The sequence below is a fragment of the Trachemys scripta genome, chromosome 6 (genome assembly GCF_013100865.1).
Source record: "Trachemys scripta elegans isolate TJP31775 chromosome 6, CAS_Tse_1.0, whole genome shotgun sequence".
NCBI lineage: Eukaryota > Metazoa > Chordata > Testudines > Emydidae > Trachemys > Trachemys scripta.
The window spans coordinates 79351153-79373805 of NC_048303.1; the positions used below are offsets into that span (position 1 = coordinate 79351153).

At 44.6% G+C, this 22653-nt stretch overlaps 1 protein-coding gene across 4 annotated transcripts in view; it reads left to right on the forward strand.

Annotated features, from left to right (window-relative positions):
* The first annotated feature begins 648 nt into the window (after positions 1–648).
* AUH (AU RNA binding methylglutaconyl-CoA hydratase) overlaps positions 649–22653 on the forward strand; it is a 197767-nt gene continuing 175762 nt past the window's right edge. Inside the window, exons 1-3 of one of the 4 annotated variants that reach the window (XM_034774858.1) lie at positions 649–913; positions 7451–7518; positions 7621–7708. In XM_034774858.1, the coding sequence (XP_034630749.1) occupies positions 706–913; positions 7451–7518; positions 7621–7708 (364 nt within the window). In that variant the 5' untranslated portion in view covers positions 649–705. Of the gene's footprint in view, positions 914–1609; positions 1804–7450; positions 7519–7620; positions 7709–22653 lie in introns of those variants that run through there. The other 3 variants (XM_034774861.1, XM_034774860.1, XM_034774859.1) reach the window with 3 other exon arrangements.

The window sequence follows — 22653 nt, forward strand, 5'->3', positions numbered from 1 at the left end:
GTACTTGTGGCACCTTAGAGACTAACAAATTTATTAGAGCATAAGCTTTCGTGGACTACAGCCCACTTCTTCGGATGCATATGCATATACAGACTAACACGGCTGTTACTCTGAAATTGGACAAGTGATTTAACCCTCTAAAAAACTGGCAATAGAATATTCCGCTACCTGCCAGGAGGAGCGGTGCTGGGAGGCTAACTCCACTAAGGATTGTGAAGTGCATTCAGTGTTACTGATGAAAAGTGCTCTACAAAATCTAGATCCAATTATTATTTGAGCCAAGCCGCGGCCCCAGCATTGTGCCCGGTGACTGCAGGGAGGCTGGCTCTTGCTCTGTATGTAAGTGGGGAGGGGCAATGGTGGGGGCAGGGTTCCTCTAAGCAGCCAAGGGGTCACTGGGGAATGGTCCCCGGGCACCCATCATTAGCTAGGTATCTGGTGCCACAGGGGGCATGGCTGGAAGGCTCCTGGAATGAAGGGAGAGGGGAGCAGGGGCCCAGACCGCGAGGCGAGGCTGGCGATGCGCGTGGCGACTGGGGGGACCTCGCGCACCCAGAGCGAGCGTTACTGCGGCTCCCGCTGCCTGGGGTCGCGCGTGGGAGGAAGCGGTGCGTGCCGTAGGGTCACGTGGTGTGTGTGAACGTGGGGGGAGGGGTGGCTCCGCGGCACGAAGCCGGGGCCGGCGCGGTGGGAAGAGGCAGCAGCATGGCGGCGTCGCTGGGCGGGCTAGGCCTCCTGCAGGGCAGAGTCAGGTTGGCTGCTGCAGCTGCTGCCTCCTCGCCTCTCCGCCGGCCGGGCCCGCGGGGGCTGGTGCGGGGAGAGGCCGCTTGTTCTCCAACCGGGAAGGGCTACAGCTCGGAGGCGAAGGGGGAGGAGGAGCTGCGGGTCCGGTACCTGGATGAGGAGAACCAAGGTAACGGCAGCCCGGGCCGGGGGGAGGCCGCTCCGCCGAGCGCTGCGGGGCGGGGGTGCAGCTGCCCATCACGGCGCGCTGGACTCTGCAGAGAGAGCCCCGGGCCTGGTGTCACCCCCCGCCCCATTCGCTTGGTGCAGCGGTGCGATCCGCCGGAGGCCCGTGGTGTCCCCCTCCCGGCGCAGCGCTGCGAGCTCGGGGCAGCTGATGAATGGGGCTGGCCCTTTAAATGCATGGAGGTTGGGGGGGGATGGGGAGAAGAGTGGCTGCTCCGCCTCCACACGCTGCCCATGCGCAGTGCGTCCCCAGGGGCGCGTGGCTGGGCGATGGAGTAGGAGTAGGAGCCCTTTAGGCTGCCCGCCCCCTCTGAATTAGCCTGTCGGTACTCCCACCCGCTGCTACTCCGAATCAGGGGCCCCCTATATGCCATGCCATGGTATGGTGCCTCCTGCCCCCGCGCCTACAGTGGTAGTGGTAGTGGGGGGCACTTTATCATCCCCACCCGCTTCCTGGAGCGTCTGAGAAGTCTCAGGAGCTCTCACACCCGGGGAGCAGCAGGGTTGAAAGTAGGGGTGTGTCTACATTGAGTGGTGGTCCTAGCCTGCTGTTCCCTTTTTCTGCCCTAGATGAAGCCGTTTGCTGGAATAGGGTTGGTAAAGATCGCTAGAGCAGCAGGTCTAGGAGGTAGTTATATTGAGATTGGTGGTGCAATTTACAGCTCTCACCAGTTGTTTCAAGCTTTCTGCAGGCTCAGGCAAACATCACTACGTTAGTTATGCATGGGTTGTTTTTTCATGCTTTTCTTAACTGTGAACATTAGATATATGTTTTTCTTAAATGAAAGCTAAGATTCTGACCTCATCACCAGACTTCAGGAGTTGGGGCTCTAGGTATGGACCTATTGTGCCAATGGCTTAATCTGGCCACTGATGCGCCTGCTCTCATCTTCTTCCAATACCATGATGATCCTGCTGCTACAGTCTCTGTTTTGTAATCCGCTATAAAAGGGTTGAAATTTTTCAAATTTAAAAATTTCAGTGAAATTTTGAATTATGGGGCAGAAAGGGGTAAAGATCTGGGCTAAGTGTTGGTGAAATGTTTCCTGTTTAGCCAGCTGCAAACATTATATAATAACTATACCTACAAAAGGTTATGGTTTTAATATTGTGACACTGCATTGCTAGAAGTACATCCTGTGCCGTGTTGGGAAACTGAGAATCCCCTCTTTTTAATGTTATAAAACACCCATCTGTAGACTTGTGGGATTGTGAAATATTTGACCTTAAATTGTTCACTGTCACATGATTGAATAGTGCTTGAAATAGTGACTATTTGAAGCTGCTCAGTGGCTGACAGTGTTAACAAAGTCCTGTACTTTCAGCAAAGTTGGATTACTGGTTAGAATGTGAGTCAGATGATCAAGATACATGACATACTGCATTTACCTTCAATTTATTCTTGAGTGCATGTGATTTGGTGTACTGTAGATTGCATTATACAGTGGGTTGGTGGAGACTTTCGGGGAAAGAAATGTGGGAGTAGAAAAATAAAACATGGTAAGGTTACCACCATTCAGAGATCTGGGGAAATCCCTGCAGTGGGGAGGGTGGTTATTTCCTGCTGAAGAGTGGTGGTGTTTTTATTTTTAATTTTTAAATGGTTTCCTCTTTCCCAGCATATACCCATCCCTGTTAGTCAAAACAAAATAGAATAATAGAAATGTAGGATTGGAAGGACCTCAATATGTCATCCAGTCTAGTTCCTTGCACTGAGGGAGGACTAAATATTATCTAGACCATCCCTGACAGATGTTTGGAGGTTTTTAAGAACAGGTTAGACAATGATGGAGATTCCACAACCCCCCTTAGTAATTTGCTCCAATGCTTAACTACTCTTACACTTAGGAAGCTCTTTCTAATGTCTAACCTAAATCTTCCTGGCTGCAATTTAAACCCATTACTTCTTGTCTGTCCTCAGTGGTTAAAGAGACCAATTTATTGCCCTCTTCTTTATAACAACCTTTTACGTACTTGAAAACTTATCACATCCTCTCAGTCTTCTCTTCTCTAGACTGAACAAACCCAATTTTTTCAATCTTTTCTCATAGGTCATGTTTTCCAGACCTCTAATCATTTCGGTTTCTTTCCTCTGGATTTTCTCCAATTTGTCTATATCTTTCCTGAAGTGTGGTGCCCAGAACTGCACATACTATTCTAAATCAGGCCTTGTAAGTGCTGAGTAGAATGTGTTTTCTTGTGTTTTGTTTACAACACTTCAGCTAATACATCCCAGAATGTTGGTTGTTTTGCAACACTATTACATCAATATATACTTCCAGCTTGACTGTGAACTATTGATAACTACTCTCTGGGTATGATTTTCCCACCAATTGTGCACCTGCCATGTAGTAGGTCATCTAGGCTATAGTTCCTTAGTTTGCTTATGAGAAGGTCATGTGAAACATCATCCAAAACCTTTCTAAAGCAGAGAGATATCACATCTAGTGCTGTCCCTCACCCCCCAGGTTTATTACCCTGTCAGAGAAAGATTTTAGGTTGTGTTGACATGATTTTTTCTTGGAAAATCCATGTTGATTTACTTACCATCTTCTTTTCTTCTAGGTGCTTACAAATTGGTTGGTTGATTATTTGTTTCATTATCTTTCTGGATACTGAAGTTAAGCTGACTGGTCTAATTCCCCCTTTTATAGATGGGTACTATGTTTTCCCTTTCCAATCCTCTGGGATAACTCCCATCCTCCATTCATTCTCAAAGATAATTACTAATGACTCAGAGATTTCTTGAGCCAGTTCCTTAATAATTCTAGGATATATTTTGTCAGGCCTAGGGTGACCAGATGAGAGGAAGAAAATATCGGGACACATGGCGGGGGGGAGGGAGGTCCGCCGGCAGAGAAAAATAACGGCCGGCGGAGCAAAATATCGGGACAAATTGCGTCCCGACCAAAGATCGGTTGGGACGCGGGACAAACACCTAAATATCGGGATGGGCCTAGTCAGGCCCTACCAACTTGAAGACATCTACCTTGTTCTTTCCTCTTCAGCCACTGCTGCTTTTTCTCTTGTTGTCTTTCCCTCCTCCTTGGGTAATGGGCCTACTCTGTCCCTGGTCTTCCTCTTGCTTTAAATGTGATTAGAAAATGTTTTCTTGTTAGCATTTATTTATTGGCTAGTTTAATCTCATTTTGTGCCTTTGCCTTTCTAAATTTGTCCCTATATGCTTGTTTTCTTTTTCTTTCTTTTTTTAAAATAAATATTCATCTTTCATAATTTACCGTAATTTCCCCTGAAGTAAGGGTGGCAATACCGTGACACCGCCTAAAATAACCTTGCAACCCCCCTGCAACTTCCTTTTGGGTCAGGGCTGCCAATTTGAGAAATGCTGGTCTCCCCTCATGAAATCTAGTCTTTTGTGTGCTTTTACCCTATACCATACAGATTTCACGGGAGGAGACCAGATTTCATGGTCCGTGATGCGTTTTTCATGGCCGTGAATTTGGTAGGGCCCTGTTCATGTCCAAGAAATACTAATCCTGAAGTCTAATGATGACAAAATCAACACTGCTATATACTTTACCAGTTCTTGACAAATCATCCAGCAGGACAAAAGATTTCTCTTATTCTCCACCAGTGCATGCAGGACGTGGAGCTTGGCAGAGAAGTTAACTCCTTCCACTCCCAAGGCTCATTCCCTATGGCGTTTATAGACAATGCTGTACTACAACATTCACCATATGTTATTTTAATGTGCAGAATTTAATTTTTTGGGCCCTGAAGCCAAGAAACCAAGTTTGTTTTGGCCATAACTAAAAAAACAGGAAACAATTTTACCTTATGGTGACCATTATTGGGATATCACGACAGTGAGTCACTCAGTTATCCCTTGCCTCCAGTGTGCTTTGCTGGGCATCAGCTCCGTAACATCGCCACTTTCATGAGTCACTCTTGGCAGGTTTTACTGTAGTTTTTTTCCCCCTTGTAGCTTGATGGTGTTGCCGTATAGTGGTATGAGGGAAACCCAGTTATTTCTGCTCCTGTTATCTCACTTCCTTGAATTTTGACAGCAAATAAAATGGTTACATTGTATCCATATTGCCAATGGCTTTAATTTTGTCATATCTCCTAAAACAGTCAACATTTGTTCTGGTTGGTGTTTGAGTAGGAGCTATTCAAGAGAGAAAAAAGGAGAAAGGATCATCTTGTGGGTAAACCACTGGACTGGGATTCAGGAGGACTATATTCAATTCCCGGTTTGCCACAGACATCCTATGCAACCTCAGGCAAATCATTTAACTTTTTATACTTCAGACACCAATTTAATACATTCTTTATCTCATACTGCCACTATAAAGATAAACCTGAAAAGTTATCTTCAGAGGTGATCTGATACTATGGTGATATGGCTATATTTAAAAAAAGAAAAAGGGGTGTGGTGGAGAATCCATGGAAGATTCCTCTATACACCTGACTGACATTCTATGCCTGTTATGTTAATATTTTCACACATTTCTGATTACAATTCTCACGCCACTTTTTTTCCATAAATAGGAAGGTTGGAAAGTTGGGTAGAGGGCTGCTGTGCATTTGGGGGAAGGAAGTGGTAGGGTTATGACTTGTTGTGAAACTGGTGGGAGTAGTAGGAGGAATTGGCTTCTACACTTGTGTTTTTTCTCTTTAGGGATTTTCCCCTTGCAGAGAACTTGTTATATTTTGCGTTTAACAACTTTAATCCTTATGTCGGAACATTCTTAATTAAGGTGCTAACATGAATATTAATTTTCTCCCTAGTGTGTGTCTATCATGGTCAAAATGGGCAATCCAGTACAGTCAAAACTATTCCGTACTACCAATACAAACAAAAAACTTTTGTAAGGTTCTGGACCATATTTGTCAACTCTTTCCTATACCTTTGTTCTAAGCAATGAAATTTACTATAGTGCCTTGTTAGTAACATACTAGAACTAGAGTACATGGCATACCTGAAAAAAAATCTCCAGTTTTTCTTGCTCTAGGGCTTCTCAGGCACTATGTGAAAAACCTATTGTAAATGCACAAAAGGAAGAAAGAAGGCTGATGTGAACATCTTAGAGAATTTTCTAATTCTATTGGTGTGGATGTTGTCAGCGTTAACTACATAGTTCCTAGCAAGATGTATAAATCCAATGACAAGCACAGAAAAACACACAGGGAAAATTCAGCTGTCCACAAAAACTGTAGCTGCTTTATTGACGTGTGCATGACATGGCAGAGTAGAAATGCTTCATTACGGTTATTTAGGGGATCTTTTCTAGTATCGTATTACTGTTACTGAATTTAGAAAACAATGATCATCCTTATTTGGAGATAAAAAGTACATATTTTATTTAAAAGGATGTCTCAAAGGTTGGAAAGGTCACGCGGGTTCCTTCATTTTTTTTATAGTATCATCCAAATCCTTGAACCTTTCCATAACAAGAATTGCAGCATACCTTTAAACCTAAAATCAGAGCTCTAGGCCCACTCTGTTCACTACATGTACACACAGCTGTGTATGTTTAATCTGTTCTCCTTAACCTCTGAGGATAGGACAAGAAGCAATGGGCTTAAATTGCAGCAAGGGCAGTTTAGGTTGGACATTGGGAAAAATTTCCTAACTGTCAGGGTTGTTGAGCAGTAGAATAAATTGCCAGGGAAGGTTGTGGAATCTCCATCGTTGGATATTTTTAAGAGCAGGTTAGACAAACACCTGTCAGGGATGGGATAGATAGTACTTAATCCTGCCATCAGTGTAGGAGACTGGACTAGATGACCTCTCGAGGTCCCTTTCAGTCCTATGATTCTATGACCAAGCTGAGTATTTGTCTGAAATAATTTTGAAATAAGGAATATATTGGGATACGGCTAAGGAAAAGTGCTACATGCAAAGTACCTGTACCTCGCTGGTAGTGGGTGGTGGTTGTTGTTGTTGTTGTAACTAACATGAACCATGCTTTTTTGTGTGGTGACTGAGTTGTCGAGACTAAGAGGGTGCTATGCTAAAATATGCATCTGCGCGCACACCCACCCACCCACCACCCCTGCCCCCCATCAAAAAAAAGGTCAAAAATTTTGACCCTGGTAGTGCCCTTGTGGTTTTTTTTTTTTTTTTTAAATGCTTTATGAAAAAATATCTAAAGACTACATTTAAGTACCAAGACACATGCTTAATTGTTCAGGAAAATATTATGATTATTTGCTTTCGCGAATTTGGCCCAGTCAGGTTGTGTGCACAGATGTGGTAATTTCATGTGTATCAGATCATGAGTTCTGAGTCTGTCCTTAAAGTGAATGTCATTTCTAATGGCTATTGAAACACTCTGAAAAAGGAAACAAACTAACAAGAATATATTCAAAACAAGTCAGTCAAAATAATTACGTGTCAATTTTCTTACAGTCCTAACTTGATATCTGTTTAGAGTCAAAATAACATGGACCCAAGTATGTACTTAATTTATATTTTTAATATGACACTGATTCAAACTCTTCTTTTTTCCTCTAGGAATTGTGGTACTTGGATTAAACAGATCTCGTGCCAAAAATGCACTTAATAAAAATCTTATAAAAATGGTAAGGGGGAAAAACTAACGGCTTCTGATTTGAAGGCAATGTATTGGAATTAAATATTTTGGAAAAAAAATTTTTTTTTCCCTTCCCCTTCTTTTTCTGTAGATGTCAAAAGCTGTGGATGCTCTGAAATCTGATAAGAAAGTACGAACTGTTATATTCCGAAGTGAAGTCCCTGGGATATTCTGTGCTGGTATGCAAATTTAATTTTACTGTGAAGTTGGATATCTGTAATCTAGCATTGTAGTAGAAATGGCCCAGATTCCAAGGAAGCATTGTACCTTGCCACATTCATCTCAGTTGTAAGCAAAACCTCTTCATATGATTTTCCTTGATTTTTAACAAGAAAGAAACATCTGCTTCATTCTGTTTTCTTCTTTCTGCATCATAAAGAACACTTCCCAATATGTAGTAGATTTTTTCAAAGTAGTGGATAAATGCATTCTGTTGAACTCTTAAGACTTGCTTATATTCTGGAATGAGAGCCTAATATTGCTAAGTGGTTAATGGGACTGGTAGAGTATGAATGGTAAATTGAGAAGGATGCTGTCTTTACTTTCCACTTGGAGGTATAAAATCCATTAAAATAACTTGTGAAACTAGGCAAACTATATGGTAGGGATCAGCAACCTTTGGCACGTGGCCCGTCAGGGTAAGCCCATGGTGGGCCGGGCTGCTTTGTTTACCTGCAGATGCTGCAGGTAAGCAAACCAACTCAGCCTGCCACGGGCTTACCCTGATGGGCCATGTGTCAAAGGTTGCCAATCCCTGCTATATGGCATTAAAAGCAGATAGCAAACTTTAATTGGCTATTCCCGAATGTGATCCTGTGCCTTCACCAGTAATACATACAAATGCATTGTAATGTGTGGGATGGCTGATTTGGGTATATGAAGCCATTAGGTGGGATTGGTTACCAAATCAAAGTTTTCAAAAGCATATTTCTCTTAAGTGAAACATTTAAGTGGCTATCTTGATGGCTATGATATGAGAAACATGAGTTCACAAATATCAGTTGTTTTACTCCCTTAAAAAGCCCCAGATATGACACTGAATTGTTGTACTGTGGCTTCAAGGACATCTGGTTCTATTCGCTGTGCCAGTACCCCTTGTTCTCAAGTTTAGAGAGCTGCATTGATCTCTGTCTTTGAATAGGCTTATTGCCTATCCTCCTTGCTGGAAAAGTAGGTCAGTGATGACAGTGGAGAGAGAACAGGAGTAAATTCGTCTCAGAATAGTGAGACCACTATGGGTAACACCGATGTGCTGTTTGGGTCAGAACCAAGGAGAGGTGAGATCCACCAAGCTATTTCTTACACTTCATTCAAATCTCAGGTTTCTTATTTTGCAATGACTACAGGAAATGAGGCAATACTTTTGTATGTATACCTAACAGCACCACCAAAATGTGCACGTCTAAAAGGTGAGAAACCCAAGTGATCTCGTTGTAACCCTAATCCTTCTGTGATAAATGAAGGGGGTGGGGAGGGTGTAGCTCCCTTTGATAGACACCCAGCCAGCCAGTTAGCTGTAAAATCCCTCTTGGTAGCTGTTCTCAGCTTGCTTTACTTGTAAAGGATTAATAAGCCCACAGATAAAAGAAAAGGAGTGGGCACCTGACCAAAAGAGCCAGTGGGAAGCTTTCCCTTTGTCTGTTGTTCTCTGGGCTGCAGGGACGGAGCAGCCATGCTGTGTAATGCTTGAACCAAGTATGAAAATTCATTTTTCATACCTAGAAGAAATTATTTGGATAGGGAATGTTTAGTTAGACACAATCAGGTTTATTTTTTATTTTGGCTTGTGGATCTCCTTTGTGCTAACCCGTGATGCTTTTGTTTGCTCGTAACCTTTAAGCTGAACCCCCCAAAAAGCTAGTTTGGGTGCTTAATTTTTGGAATTTTCTTTTAAGATCTAGGAAAAAGCCTAAGTTCCAGATGTAATGTTTTCTTTTTTGTTTTTAATAAAATTTACCTTTTTAAAGAACAGAATTGGATTTTTGGTGTCCTAAAAGGTTTGTGCATGTTGTTTGATTAGCTGGTAGCTAATTTCCTTTGTTTCTTTCTCAGGGGGGTGGAGGGTGAAAGGGCTTGAGGGTACCCCACAGGGAGGAATTCCCAAGTGCTCCTTCCTGGGTTAAAAGGTTTTTTGCATTTGGGTGGTGGCAGTGGTGACTAAGCCAAGACCAAGAGAAAAGCTGTAACCTTGGGAGTGTAATACAAGCATGGAATGGCAAGTATTAATTTTTTAAAATCTTTGCAGTCCCCCACTTCTGCACTCGGAGTAACAGAGTGGGGATTCAGCCATGATATGGTGGCAGAGTGGTGGGATAGTTTTGAACCAGAAGCACAGACCTCAGGATTTTAAAAGGACACATTTTTCCTCTTGGCTTCTTGAAAGCCAGGGAGGTTTTTTTTCCTTCGTTTCTTTTCTTTGCTGCCTAAGTGGGAACAAGCACACCAAAGAAGCCAGGGAGTCAAACAAGCAATTTTTTTCTTTTCTTTTCTAGCTTCGGGGCAACTAAATAGTTAGGCTAAGAGTGGGGCAGCCTGTGCATGAGGTTGAGGTCAGGCATCGAAACCTTAGAAAAAACAGTCTTCCCAAAGCGGCATGCCACAGAGAAGACAGGCCCAGATCAAGCCCAGACATTCAGCTCCAGGACGGAAATGAAGGGAGGAGATGGGGGACCGGGAACTTCCCAGGAGGGAAGGGTCATCCCTCCCCCGACCAAGATCCAGGTGCCAAGCTGGAGGGATGCCTTTAACCCACACCGAGTTCTGACTGCGGAAGACAGGGATTTCTTCATACAGATGATGCGTTTGGAAGTGGAGGACAAAAGAGGCAAAGTGCTTGGAGTTGGAAGGAGAGGAGATAGGCGAAGCACTTGGAGGCAGAAATGCAGGCAAAGTGCTTGGAGGTAGAACCGGAGGAGAGAAGAGAGGCGAAGCACTTGGAGGCGGAGTTAGAGCTGAAGCGCTTAGAACTGGAAAGGGTTAAGCTGGGTCCAGCAGGTAACCCTAACAGTCCTTCTCCAGGTACTGCTCCCCATTCCAAGAAATTTCCCACATACAAGGTAGGCGATGATATAGAGGCTGCCTTAGAAAATTTTGAAAGGGCCTGCCTTGGGTACAACACCCCTATACACCAGTATATGGTGGAGCTGAGGCCGCAGCTCAGTGGACCATTGGCAGAGGTGGCAGCTAAAATGCCTAAAAAACACACAAAAGAGTATGAACTTTTTAAACAAAAGGCCAGAATTAGAATGGGGCTAACACCTGAGTATGCCCGCTGGTGGTTCAGAGCCCTAAGGTGGAAACCAGACATGGCATTTTCCTGACACGCCTACCACATTGTAAAAAATTGGGATGCCTGGATATCAGGAGCAAGTGTTAAATCTCTGGAAGAGCTGTCTCTCCTAATGCAAATAGAGCAGTTCTTAGAAGGTGTTCCTGAGGAAATAGAAAGGTACAACCTAGATGGGAAGCCCAAAACTGTAATTGAGCCAGGGGAGATCGGAACCAAAAGGATGGAGGTGGTGGAGAAGAAGAAAGCTAGTAGCAGTTGGAGCAGATATCAGAAGGGGCAACCCGAGACAATACCCTACCATCGGGGTCAACCCAAAGCCCCACCTCGCAAGGGGGAGCCCTCCACACAGCCAGGGAGATCCCAGATGCCCTATCATCCAACCACCCACCTCGTCCCAGCCCACAGTCAGCTGGGCGATGCTTTAAGTGTAATGAGCTGGGGCATGTGAAGGCCAAGTGCCCCAAGAGCACCAGCCGACTACAACTCATCACCCCAGAGTCCCACCAAGAGCCTTCAGGCCCAGATGTCTCGCAAATACCCCTAGAGCGAAGGGAAACTCTGAGTGTGGGCGGGAGGAAGATTACTGCATGGAGAGACACTGGAGCACAGGTGTCAGCTATCCACCAATTCCTGGTGGACCCCAAATTCATCGACCCAGAGGCCCAAGTGACGGTGCAACCCTTTAAGGCCAACTTTTTTAATTTGCCTACAGCCAGGTTGCCTGTTCAGTACGAGGGCTGGTCAGGAATATGGACTTTTGCAGTCTATGACAATTATCCCACTCCCATGCTACTGGGAGAAGACTTAGCCAACCATGTGAGGCTAACAAAAAGGGTGGGGATGTTCACCTGCTGCCAGGCTAAACAGGCCTCCACACCTAACTCAGTTCCTGAGCCTCCTACAGGAACCCAGCCAGAGGTGGTGGAACGAGACTCCAGACCAGAGTCTATGGCAGCAGTTGGAGATCCAGTTCCTGAGACCCAGCCAGAACCAGCCCAAGGATCAGAACTGGCGGAGCAGTCAGTACCAAAGCCCGTCTTACAACCCCACCAGAGTCAGGGGAGCCAGCACCAAAGGGCGCCACAGAGCCTGCACCTGCAGCAGCAGCTAAACTGGTGCAAGAGGCTCAACCGGAGCCTGAAATACCACCTAGCGCACCAGTGGAGAGCGGTTCACAGTCAACGGAAACAACCCCATCACCTGCATCGCTTCCAGTGGGACCAAACCCAAGTCCACAACCCAGCGAGAAACTGTCTCCAGTATCAAGGGTGAAAGGGCTTGAGGGTACCCCACAGGGAGGAATTCCCAAGTGCACCTTCCTGGATTAAAAGGTGGGGTTTTTTTTTTGCATTTGGGTGGTGGCAGTGTTAGAAAAGTTATAACCTTGGGAGTGTAATACAAGTCTGGAGTGGCAAGTATCATCATCACTCACTTCCATCTCCTTATACTGTTACCTCCCACTAACTGCGTGAGGTGTAAAATTAGATTGTAAGCTCTTCAGGGCAGGGATCATGTTTTTCTATAAAATGTGTAGCACACTCTCAGGTGCTATAAAATATCTAAAAAGAAGCACTGCTTATATTTCTGGAGGAGGGGCTGTGTGTGTATAGATTGTGGGCATTTTACCTGCAAAACAAAAATGAAATCTACTTTTAAAAGAATGCTTAAACATGAGTCCTGAAATCTGTGTATTATATTAATAAAATCCTGTTAACCTATACCTAAATTGCTACTGTTTATTTTATGTTGGTGTATATAATGCACCAATAGGAATGTCTCAACTCAATTTTTAAAACTACATAGAACAGTCCTAAGTCTATGCTGATATGTCAATAATCTAGAAATATGGCTACTCTTCCTTGCTTCTCTTTCACCCCCCACAAAAACACCCAAAATTAAAATTATGGAAACTCAAATTTTCAGGAAAACCACGAGTAAGTTATTGGTATCCTCAAATAACAAATTTAGGCTAGGGCGGGAGCTTAGATTCTAATATTTAAGAGATGTCTTTTCCCTAGCCATGCAAATAATGATGATGTCAGCTGATTTGTCCCCCTTGACTTTGACTGCTGGGTAAGAATATGTTTAAGGAGGTATCATCTCATTCTCGCTCACTCTCTTTGAAATAGAGCCCCCAAACCAAAAGGAGTTAGAAGTGATAAACCTCAAATCACCCTTGAAACTAGTTGGAAAGCAAATACAGCTTATGTTCCTCAAATTAATGTATATCCATATGAGATGCATTACTAAGGCAGCAGGCACATCCTGCAGTAGCTAAAAATTGAGTAGCTTTAAGGGTAATGTCAAGTAAATGGCATTGCATATAATCCAGTATGCAGGTGAGAAAGGTACAAAGAACTGTATCAAGGTTTACTTCTCAGAGAAAAGATCTTGTGATATGAGATAGGTGAAGCTGGGAAAATAGGCTGCCTGGGCCATTGTTGCTATCTGGACTTACAGAAGTTGCTAAAGATCCAATAATAACCATCGTTTCCAAACTTGAGTGATGTAATGGGGGCGTTGATATATAAACCAGTAATTTTGTTTGTCTTTAGGTTTGTTATGACCTGGGGTTTACACTTATTCATGATTCATTTTAGCTCCCTTGTTTCTATTCCGTAGCTTAGGATAGAGCGGGGATCTCAAACTCAAATCACCACGAGGGCCACATGAGGACTAGTACATTGGCCCGAGGGCCACATCACTGACACCTTTTCATACAAAGATACAAAAGTCCCCCACTCCACCCCTTCCATGAGGCCCCGCCCCTGTCCTGCCTCTTCCCACCCTTTCCCCGCCCCCATTCCAACCCCTTCCCCAAATCCCCGCCCTGGCCCCGCCTCTTCTCCACCTCCTCCCCTGAGTGCGCCGCGTCCCCCCTCCTGGAAAGTCCTAAGCGGTGCCAAACGGCTGTTTGGTGGTGAGAAGCGCTGGGAGGTAGGCGGGGGAGCGGGGAAGCAGGGAAATGGCTTGCGCGGGGGGTGAGGGGAGCTATGGCGGGCCGCAGGAAATAGCTCTGCGTGCCGTGTGTTTGAGACTCCTGGGATAGAGATTATCTGAGATGTCATTTTTATTATAGGTGGGGCTGACAGCACAACCTATTAAAATTGCAACACTTCCCATTCTAAGACCCTATTTTCAGGTGCTTATAACTTTGCCAAATTGTAACTGGGTATCTGCTTTTTAAAAAAAATTTCAGTGAAAACAGTTCAGCTGTTTCTGAGAACAAGGGTAGAGGAAAAATGTGTTTTACCCGTTTAAAAAAAAAATTCTGGTGACCTTTTTACTGAAAAAGCCTGCTCTCCCCCCATGCCTTGGAGTAGGGACTTGAAACCTTGCTGGGGAGTGGATTTTTGGCACATCTCCCGTGCAAATTGGCTCAGATATGGCCAAGTTATTTTGGTCTTTGGAAAATGTCAGTTTGCAGGTGCTCAGACTTGCTAGACCTTCTCGGTTAAATTCCCTGAAGTTCCATCCATGTTGGGCATGCTTCAGCCCAGACTGAGCAGAACTTGCCCTACAGTTAGAAATTAATGGAGATATCTCATCTCCTAGAACTGGAAGGGACCTTGAAAGTCATAGAGTTCAGCCCCCTGCCTTCACTAGCAGGACCAAGTACTGATTTTGCCCCAGATCCCCAAGTGGCTTCCTCAAGGACTGAACTCACAACCCTGGGTTTAGCAGGCCAATTTTCAAACCACTGAGCTATTCCTCCCCCCATACTAACTCTGAGCTGTGTCAAGTCTGGATCCAGGCACCTGAATTGACAGCAGGTGTCTCTCCTGTGCTTTCAGTGACATCCCACCCCTCCCTTTGGGCCCAGACAATGTGGAAGAGGAAGCTACTTGATTCACATGTAGAGGGGACAAGAGCCAGACCTGGGGGGGGGAGGGAAACTGGAGGCAGGGTGGTGGTGGCAAGACTGGGACTGGCTGAGCAAGGAGACTGGGAGCCAGGGTTGAAAAGAGGCAATAGATTAGGAGCCGGTGGGACTGGGGAATATGGGAAGGAGTGGCAACTGAATGTTGGTGGGGAGGGACTGCCTGGGCAAAGAAATAGGACAAGGCGCTAGTGGGTTGAGTGTGGGACTGGGATGCAGAGAGATGAAGGTAGGACTTCTGGGCAAGGAGATGGGATGAAAAGCCTGTGTGGAAACTGGGACTGGGGAGGAGGGGAGAGAGAGATAGGACTGGGATGGGGCAGGTTGGAGGGGACTGGGCAGAAGTGGTCATGTGTGGAATTGGGCAGAAGAGTTTGTGCTCACTAGAGCACACTTCTCTCCAGAGCCTGGAATGGGACCCAAGATTCCTTGCCATTCCTCTACTTTCAGCAAAGATCTGTGAAACCCACTGGCAAAATGTCCAATCCCCCTCTTGTGCTGGTCCACATAGAGGATGTATATTTACTGCTGCTATCACTTACTCTGTTAGCTCAGATGGCAGAGGTCTCTGGAGTGGATCTAGAGGGTCCAGGCCTGCTGATAACCCACATGGGTGTCTACCTACCACAAGGTGGAATTCCTGTTTTTCAGTTTGCTCTTTTTTTTAAAACCTGGAAAATTACACACAAACTAAATTAAAATATCAATATTAAGGTTGAATAGTCAAGCATTGGAACGTTAGGAAATACCAGGAAGTTGCCTGTGCAACTTTAATTGGGCCCTTTTATGCATACATATTATCATAGTCACGGCACACAATGGATGGTACTCACTTAATGAACAGCTATTAATATTTTGTTTTCTTCTCATTTTTCAAAGCATAGCCCATATGTTATGTAGTGCACACTGTTCAAACCCTGCTCTGAAGACAGAATTATCAATTTCCTTCTGTTTTTCTCTGTGGCACTCCTCATTATAGTATCTAAATGTTTCACAAGCATTAATTTTACTTTCACGCTACCTCTGAGAGGTGGGGCAGTAACGGCATTATCTCCATTTTACTGACAGGGAACTGAGCACTGAGAGATTAAGGTTTTTTTAAAAAAAAAAATCCACTAATTTTGAGTGCCCAGTTTGAGATGCCCAAGAGCTTGTTTTTCAGAGGATTTAGCACATTGTGTACAAAGCACAGCTCCCATTGATTTGAGTTGCTGCTGTGAGGGCTCAGCACTACTATAAATCCGATTCCAGTCTCTCAAATCAGGGACCCAGAAAATGGGGAATGCACAATTAAAGGCCATCTCTCAATAGTTTGGCTTGAGTGACTTGCTTAGCATTATAAGAACTCTATGGCAGATTCAGGGATAGAATCCAGTTCTTGAGGGCAGCATTCAACTACTTTAATAACGAGACCCTCCTTTCTCTTCCTGCAATCACCTGCCACATTCACTATACACCTTTCAACTTCTGCAACAAGTAAAACAAGGGTCCTACAAACAACAGCTTTCTTCACTACACAACTCTGATTCATATTCAGAGCAGGTTCCTACTGGACATTGAAAGAGGCAGGGATTCTGTAGAAAAAGTACATGACTGTGTAATTAAATACTGGATCATAATGCATATGCACAAGGAGGGAAAATTAAGGTTGTCCAAGCAACCTTAATTCTGCTATTTCCAAATTTGAGTGCTTGAATTTGTAACCTTAATACTATTTATATATAGGGTTGGAAGGATTAGATTTTTATTGGTAAATGTCAGTTTCATTGTACCCACACAAATGGATGTAAAGTATTTCCATTGATGATAATTGAAATTTACAGAAAGGCAAAGTAAGAGAAAAGTGCTGCATGAGAGCGTATTAGAATTTGATTTAAGGATATTTACTTTGTATATATGACGTGATGTTGACAATTTGTGTTTTGACCATTATAAAGCTCTATCTTTGTGAATCTCAATATCTACTGTCATTACATAAGTCTGACCCCCCCCCCCAATTACCCCAACTGAAAATTTAAATCAAAATAAATAAATCCCATAATTTTGCACAATAGTGAACTTAAATTGATTAAAAAAAGCTTAAAAATAAACATTGCTGTTTTGTCAAAATGATATAAAAAATTGAATTCTCCCAAGCCTAATTATGTAGATTGATAATTGTTGCGGTGATTGCATGTGTACACATTTTTGTGCATAGATTTTGAGGATTTTTGTTGTGTTTGTTAAAAACTTTGTCCCTAAGTGTGTGTGTGGGGAAAAACCTTCTGTTTAAGGAGGCTTATTGTAGCATTTTGTAGTGCAGCAAGGTAGCATTGTAGGATGAAGATGGAATAAAAAGATTCATAAATATTTAAGACCAGAAGGAACCATTATGATCCTGTAATCTGACTCCTGCGTGACACAAGCCATAGAAACTCATCCAATAGTTTTGCATCAAATTCAAGATCAAAGTTCTGTTTGAGCTACAGAAGACATTTAGAACAAATCCAGTCTTGATTTAAAGACTTCAGAGGATGGATAATTGTTAGGTCCCTGCGTAAGTTATTTCTATGGCTAATTTAATTTCTAGTCTGAATTTTAGCTTCATGTTACAGATGTTAGATCATAGTTATGTCTTTTTCTGCTAGATTAAAGAGTCATCTATTAGAAATCTTTTCCCAATGAAGATACTTGTAGACCATGATTAAAGTCACCTCTTATCCTTCTCTTGTATAAACTAAATAGATGAAGCTTCTTAAATCTCTTGCTATAAGGCATGTTTTCCAGTTCTCAGATCATTTTGGTGTATGTTTTTTTGAACCTTTTCCAATTTGCCAACATCCTTTTTGAAGTGGGAGGTCCAGGACTGGATGCAGTATTCCAGTAATGGTCTCACTAATGTCATATACAGATGTAATGCCATCTTTTTACTCGATGATATTCTGTTGATGCCAGGATCACATTAGTTACTCTAGCTACATCATTGCATTAGGAGCTGATGTTCAGTTCATTTTTTACCATAACCTATAAATCCTTTACAGTGTTGCTGCACTGCAAGGCCTGGTCTACACTACGACTTTAATTCGGATTTAGCAGAGTTAAATCGAATTAACCCTGCACCCGTCCACACAACGAAGCCATTTAATTCGAAATAAAGGGCTCTTTAAATCGATTTCTGTACTCCACCCCGACGAGCGTAGTAGCGGCAAAATCGATTTTATCATTTCAAATTAGGGTTAGTGTGGCCGCAATTCGATGGTATTGGCCTCCGGGAGCTATCCCACAGTGCACCATTGTGACCACTCTGGACAGAAATTTGAACTCGGATGCACTGGCCAGGTAGACAGGAAAAGCCCCGCGAACATTTGAATTTCATTTCCTGTTTGCCCAGCGTGGAGAGCACAGGTGACCACAGAGAGCTCATCAGCACAGGTAACCATGCAGTCCGATAATCGAAAAAGAGCACCAGCATGGACCGTACGGGAGGTACTGGATCTGATCGCTATATGGGGAGAGGATTCAGTGCTAGCAGAACTTCGTTCAAAAAGACGAAATGAAAAAACTTTTGAAAAAATCTCCAGGGGCATGATGGAGAGAGGCCACAATAGGGACTCAGATCAGTGCCGCGTGAAAGTCAAGGAGCTCAGACAAGCCTATCAAAAAACAAAGGAGGCAAACGGTCGCTCCAGGTCAGAGCCGCGGACATGCCGCTTCTACGTCGAGCTGCATGCAGTTCTAGGGGGGGCCGCCACCACTACCCCACCTCTGACCATGGATTCCGAGGGGGGGGATCATCTCATCAGCTACACCTGAGGATTCTGCAGATGGGGAAGAGGAGGAGGAGGAGGATGAGCTTGCAGAGAGCACCCAACACTCCGTTCTCCCCAACAGCCAGGATCTTTTTCTCAGCCTGACTGAAGTACCCTCCCAAGCCAGTATCCAAGACCATGACCCCATGGAAGGGACCTCAGGTGAGTTTACTTTTTAAAATATAAAACTAGTTTTAAAAGCAAGCGTTTTTTAATGATTACTTTGCCCTGAGGACTTGGGATGCATTTGCAGCCAGTACAGCTACTGGAAAAGTCTGTTAACGTGTCTGGGGATGGAGCGGAAATCCTCCAGAGACATCTCCATGAAGCTGTCCTGGAGATACTCCAAAAGCCTTGCCACAAGGTTTCTGGGCAGTGCAGCCTTATTCCGTTCTCCATGGTAGGACACTTGACCACCCCATGCTTGCAGCAAGTAATCTGGTATCATTGCATGACAAAGCCTGGCAGCGTATGGTCCCGGTGTTTGCTGGCATTCAAGCAACATCTGTTCTTTATCTTGCTGTGTAATCCTCAGGAGAGTGCTATCGCTCATGATAACCTGTTTGAAATACGGAAATTTAATTAAGGGGACAGAGGTGGCAGTTCCTACTGGGCTGTTTTGCCTGTGGCTGAAAAGAAATCCTTCCCTGCAGTTAGCCAAGCGCGGGGGGGGAATTGGCGCTGAGCTTTTCGCGTTTGGCTAGCAGGGATCTTCCCTGATACCAGCCACACGGCAAAATACGACCTTGCACAGAAATCTCATGTGCTATGTAATGTGAATAGTGTTGGTCACCGTGAAAGAGTATAAGCATTGTTCTGCAAAATGTATCTTTTTAAAAAATTCTCTCCCTTTTTTCCCTCCCTCCAGCAGCTGCAAATTCTTCAAGCCTCCCTCCTCCGTCCCGAAGGCTATCACAGGCGTCGGAAAAAGAAGACGCGAGACGAGATGCTCGCAGAAATCATGGAATCCACCCGCAGTGACAGAGCTCATCGGAATGAGTGGAAGGACACGGTTTCAAAGTATAGGAAAGAAGACAGTGAACGTGAGGACAGGAGGGACCAGTGTGAGGAGAGGAGAGATGCTCGAGATGAGAGGTGGCGGCAGGAAGATCAGAGGAGGCAGGATGCAACGCTGGGGCTGCTGCGTGAGCAAACAGACATGCTCCGGCGTCTGGTGGAGCTTCAGGAACGGCAGCAGGATAACAGAGTGCTGCTACAGCCCCTGTATAACCCCCCTCCTCCCTCACCATGTTCCATAGCCTCCTCACCCAGACGTGTAAGAACATGGGGGGGGAGGCTCCGTACACCTTCCCATTCCACCCCAGTGGACAGCCCAAGCAAAAGGCTGTCATTTTTTTAACCTTTTTTTAGTGGCCTTTTCCCTCCCGCCGATCCTCCTCCCAAACCCCACCCGGGTTCCCTCCCTCTTTTTATAATGTATTAATAAAGAGTAAATGATTTTTAAACGATAGTGACTTTATTTGGTTTGAAAGCAAGCTGGGGGAAGGGGGAGGGGTAGGTTCCTTACAGAGAATGAGTCAATAAAGGGGGTGGGTTTTCATGAAAGAGAAACAAACAGATATTTCACACTGTAGCCTGGCCAGTCATGAAACTGGTTTTCAAAGCTTCTCTGATGCGCAGCGCTTCCTGGTGTGCTCTTCTAATCGCCCTGGTGTCTGGCTGTGCGTAATCAGCAGCCAGGCGATTTGCCTCAGCCTCCCACCCCGCCATAAAGGTCTTGCCCTTATTTTCACAGAGATTGTGGAGCACACAGCAAGCAGAAATAACAATGGGGAGATTGGTTTGGCTGAGGTCTGAGTGAGTCAGCGACCTTTTAAATGGCCAAATGCACATTCTGCACTTGCTCAGCCTGTAGTTGAACAGCTCCTGACTCCTGTCCAGGCTGCCTGTGTATGGCTTCATGAGCCATGGCATTAAGGGGTAGGCTGGGTCCCCAAGAATAACTATTGGCATTTCAACATCCCCAACGGTTATTTTCTGGTCCGGAAAGTAAGTCCCTTGCTGCAGCCCTTTAAACAGATTAGTGTTCCTGAAGACGCGAGCGTCATGAATCTTTCCCGGCCAGCCCAGGGATGTTGGTGAAACGTCCCTTGTGATCCACAAGTGCTTGCAGCACCATTGAAAAGTACCCCTTGCGGTTTATGTACTGGGTACCCTGGTGCTCCGGTGCCAAGATAGGGATATGGGTTCCATCTATCGCCCCACCACAGTTAGGGAATCCCATTGCAGCAAAGCCATCCACTATGGCCTGCACATTTCCCAGAGTCGCTACCTTTCGTAGCAGCACCTGAGTGATTGCTTTGGCTACTTGCATCACAGCAGCCCCCACAGTAGATTTGCCCACTCCAAATTGATTCCCGACTGACTGGTAGCTGTCTGGCGTTGCAAGCTTCCACAGGGCTATCGCCACTCGCTTCTCAACTGTGAGAGCTGCTCTCATCTTGGTATTCTGGCGCTTCAGGGCAGGGGACAGCAAGTCACAAAGTTCCATGAAAGTGCCCTTACACATACGAAAGTTCCGCAGCCACTGGGAATCATCCCACACCTGCAACACTATGCGGTCCCACCAGTCTGTGCTCGTTTCCCTTGCCCAGAATCGGCGTTCCATGGATAGAACCTGCCCCATTAACAACATGATCTCCAAAGCACCGGGGCCCGCGGTTTGACAGAATTCTGTGTCCGTGTCCATGTCCTCATTACGCTTGTTGCTGCGCTGCCGCCGCCACTGCCTCCTCGCCTCGTTTTTCTGGTCCCGGCTGAGCTTAAACTCCACGAGAACGCGCAAGGTGTTTACAATGTTCATGACTGCTGTCTTGAGCTGAGCGGGCTCCATGCTTGCTGTGGTATGGAGTCTGCAGTGTTCACCCAGGAAAAAAGGTGCGAAATGGTTGTTCGCCATCCGTTGCTTTCATGCAGGGAGGGAGGGAGGGGTGATGCTGTACCCAGAACCACCTGCGACAATGTTTTTTGTCCCATCAGGCACTGGGATCTCAACCCAGGATTCCAATGGGCGCGGGAGACTGCGGGAACTATGGGATAGCTATGGGATAGCTACCCACAGTGCAACGCTCAAGAAATCAACACTAGCCCCGGAACATGGACGCACACCGCCGAATTAATGTGCTTAGTGTGGCCGCATACATTCGACTTTATACAATCTGTTTCCCAAATTTGAATTTTATAAATTCGGATTAATCCCATAGTGTAGACATACCCCAAGATTCTGACCTCCACTAATAAGTGTAACCTGCGTTCTTTGTTCCTAGGTGTATGTGTGGCTTTACATTTTGCTGCATTAAAATGAGCCCCCATTACCAAATGATGTATAACAGTGTGTATATCTTGCTCATGTTTACTTTGACAACCTCCTGACAAGGTATCACTAATAGTAAGTTTCATAATTATCTGTTGGCCAGCAGCTAGTTCCCTGAAGCAAGTCAATAGAAACCCTGTCTTTAGTCAGATCAGTGCCTGCCATTGCAGTAACTGCGTAAATTATTTGCTAGCTACATAAAATACACAAGAGGTAAATTGTATAGGGAATCCTTGGATGAGGCAGTGTTTAGAATACAAGGTTCCTACCATCAAGAGCAAACATTGCTTTTATTTTATTTTTTTCAACTTTGATACAACAGAAGAGACTTTGCTTACTCAGGAGGCAGATGGAATTGTTCCAACTGTATTCTGGACTGCTCACACTACCCTAGGGCTTCTAAACTTTTTTCATAACCTGAGCCACATCTTAAAGAGAGATTCTCTTAGTCTATCTGCTTTTTCATGTGTGATTACATAATATCCTTGTGGGAAATAGAAGCTGTTTACATGGGAATGTAATCTTAAGAAAGCATTTTTATATTTTTCAGCTCTTCATGTCATGTAGTAAATGAGGCAAATTTAATGGAATTGTTGTGGATTTTCACCAATGTAGCAGATCAGCTTGTGGCCTGTAAAGAATTATGAAATTGAAAATTGCATCGGGTATATAAAGTTTTTCAACGTCTCACAAGAGCTAGTATACAAGATGTTCTAAGATCCACTGGGAAGAAGTATTAGTATCTTGCAGTTATTGAGCTCTAAGGAGCCGCTGTAAAATATCATGAAATTTCCTCATGGTGAGAGAAACTCCACACTAACTGTTTTGAAGAC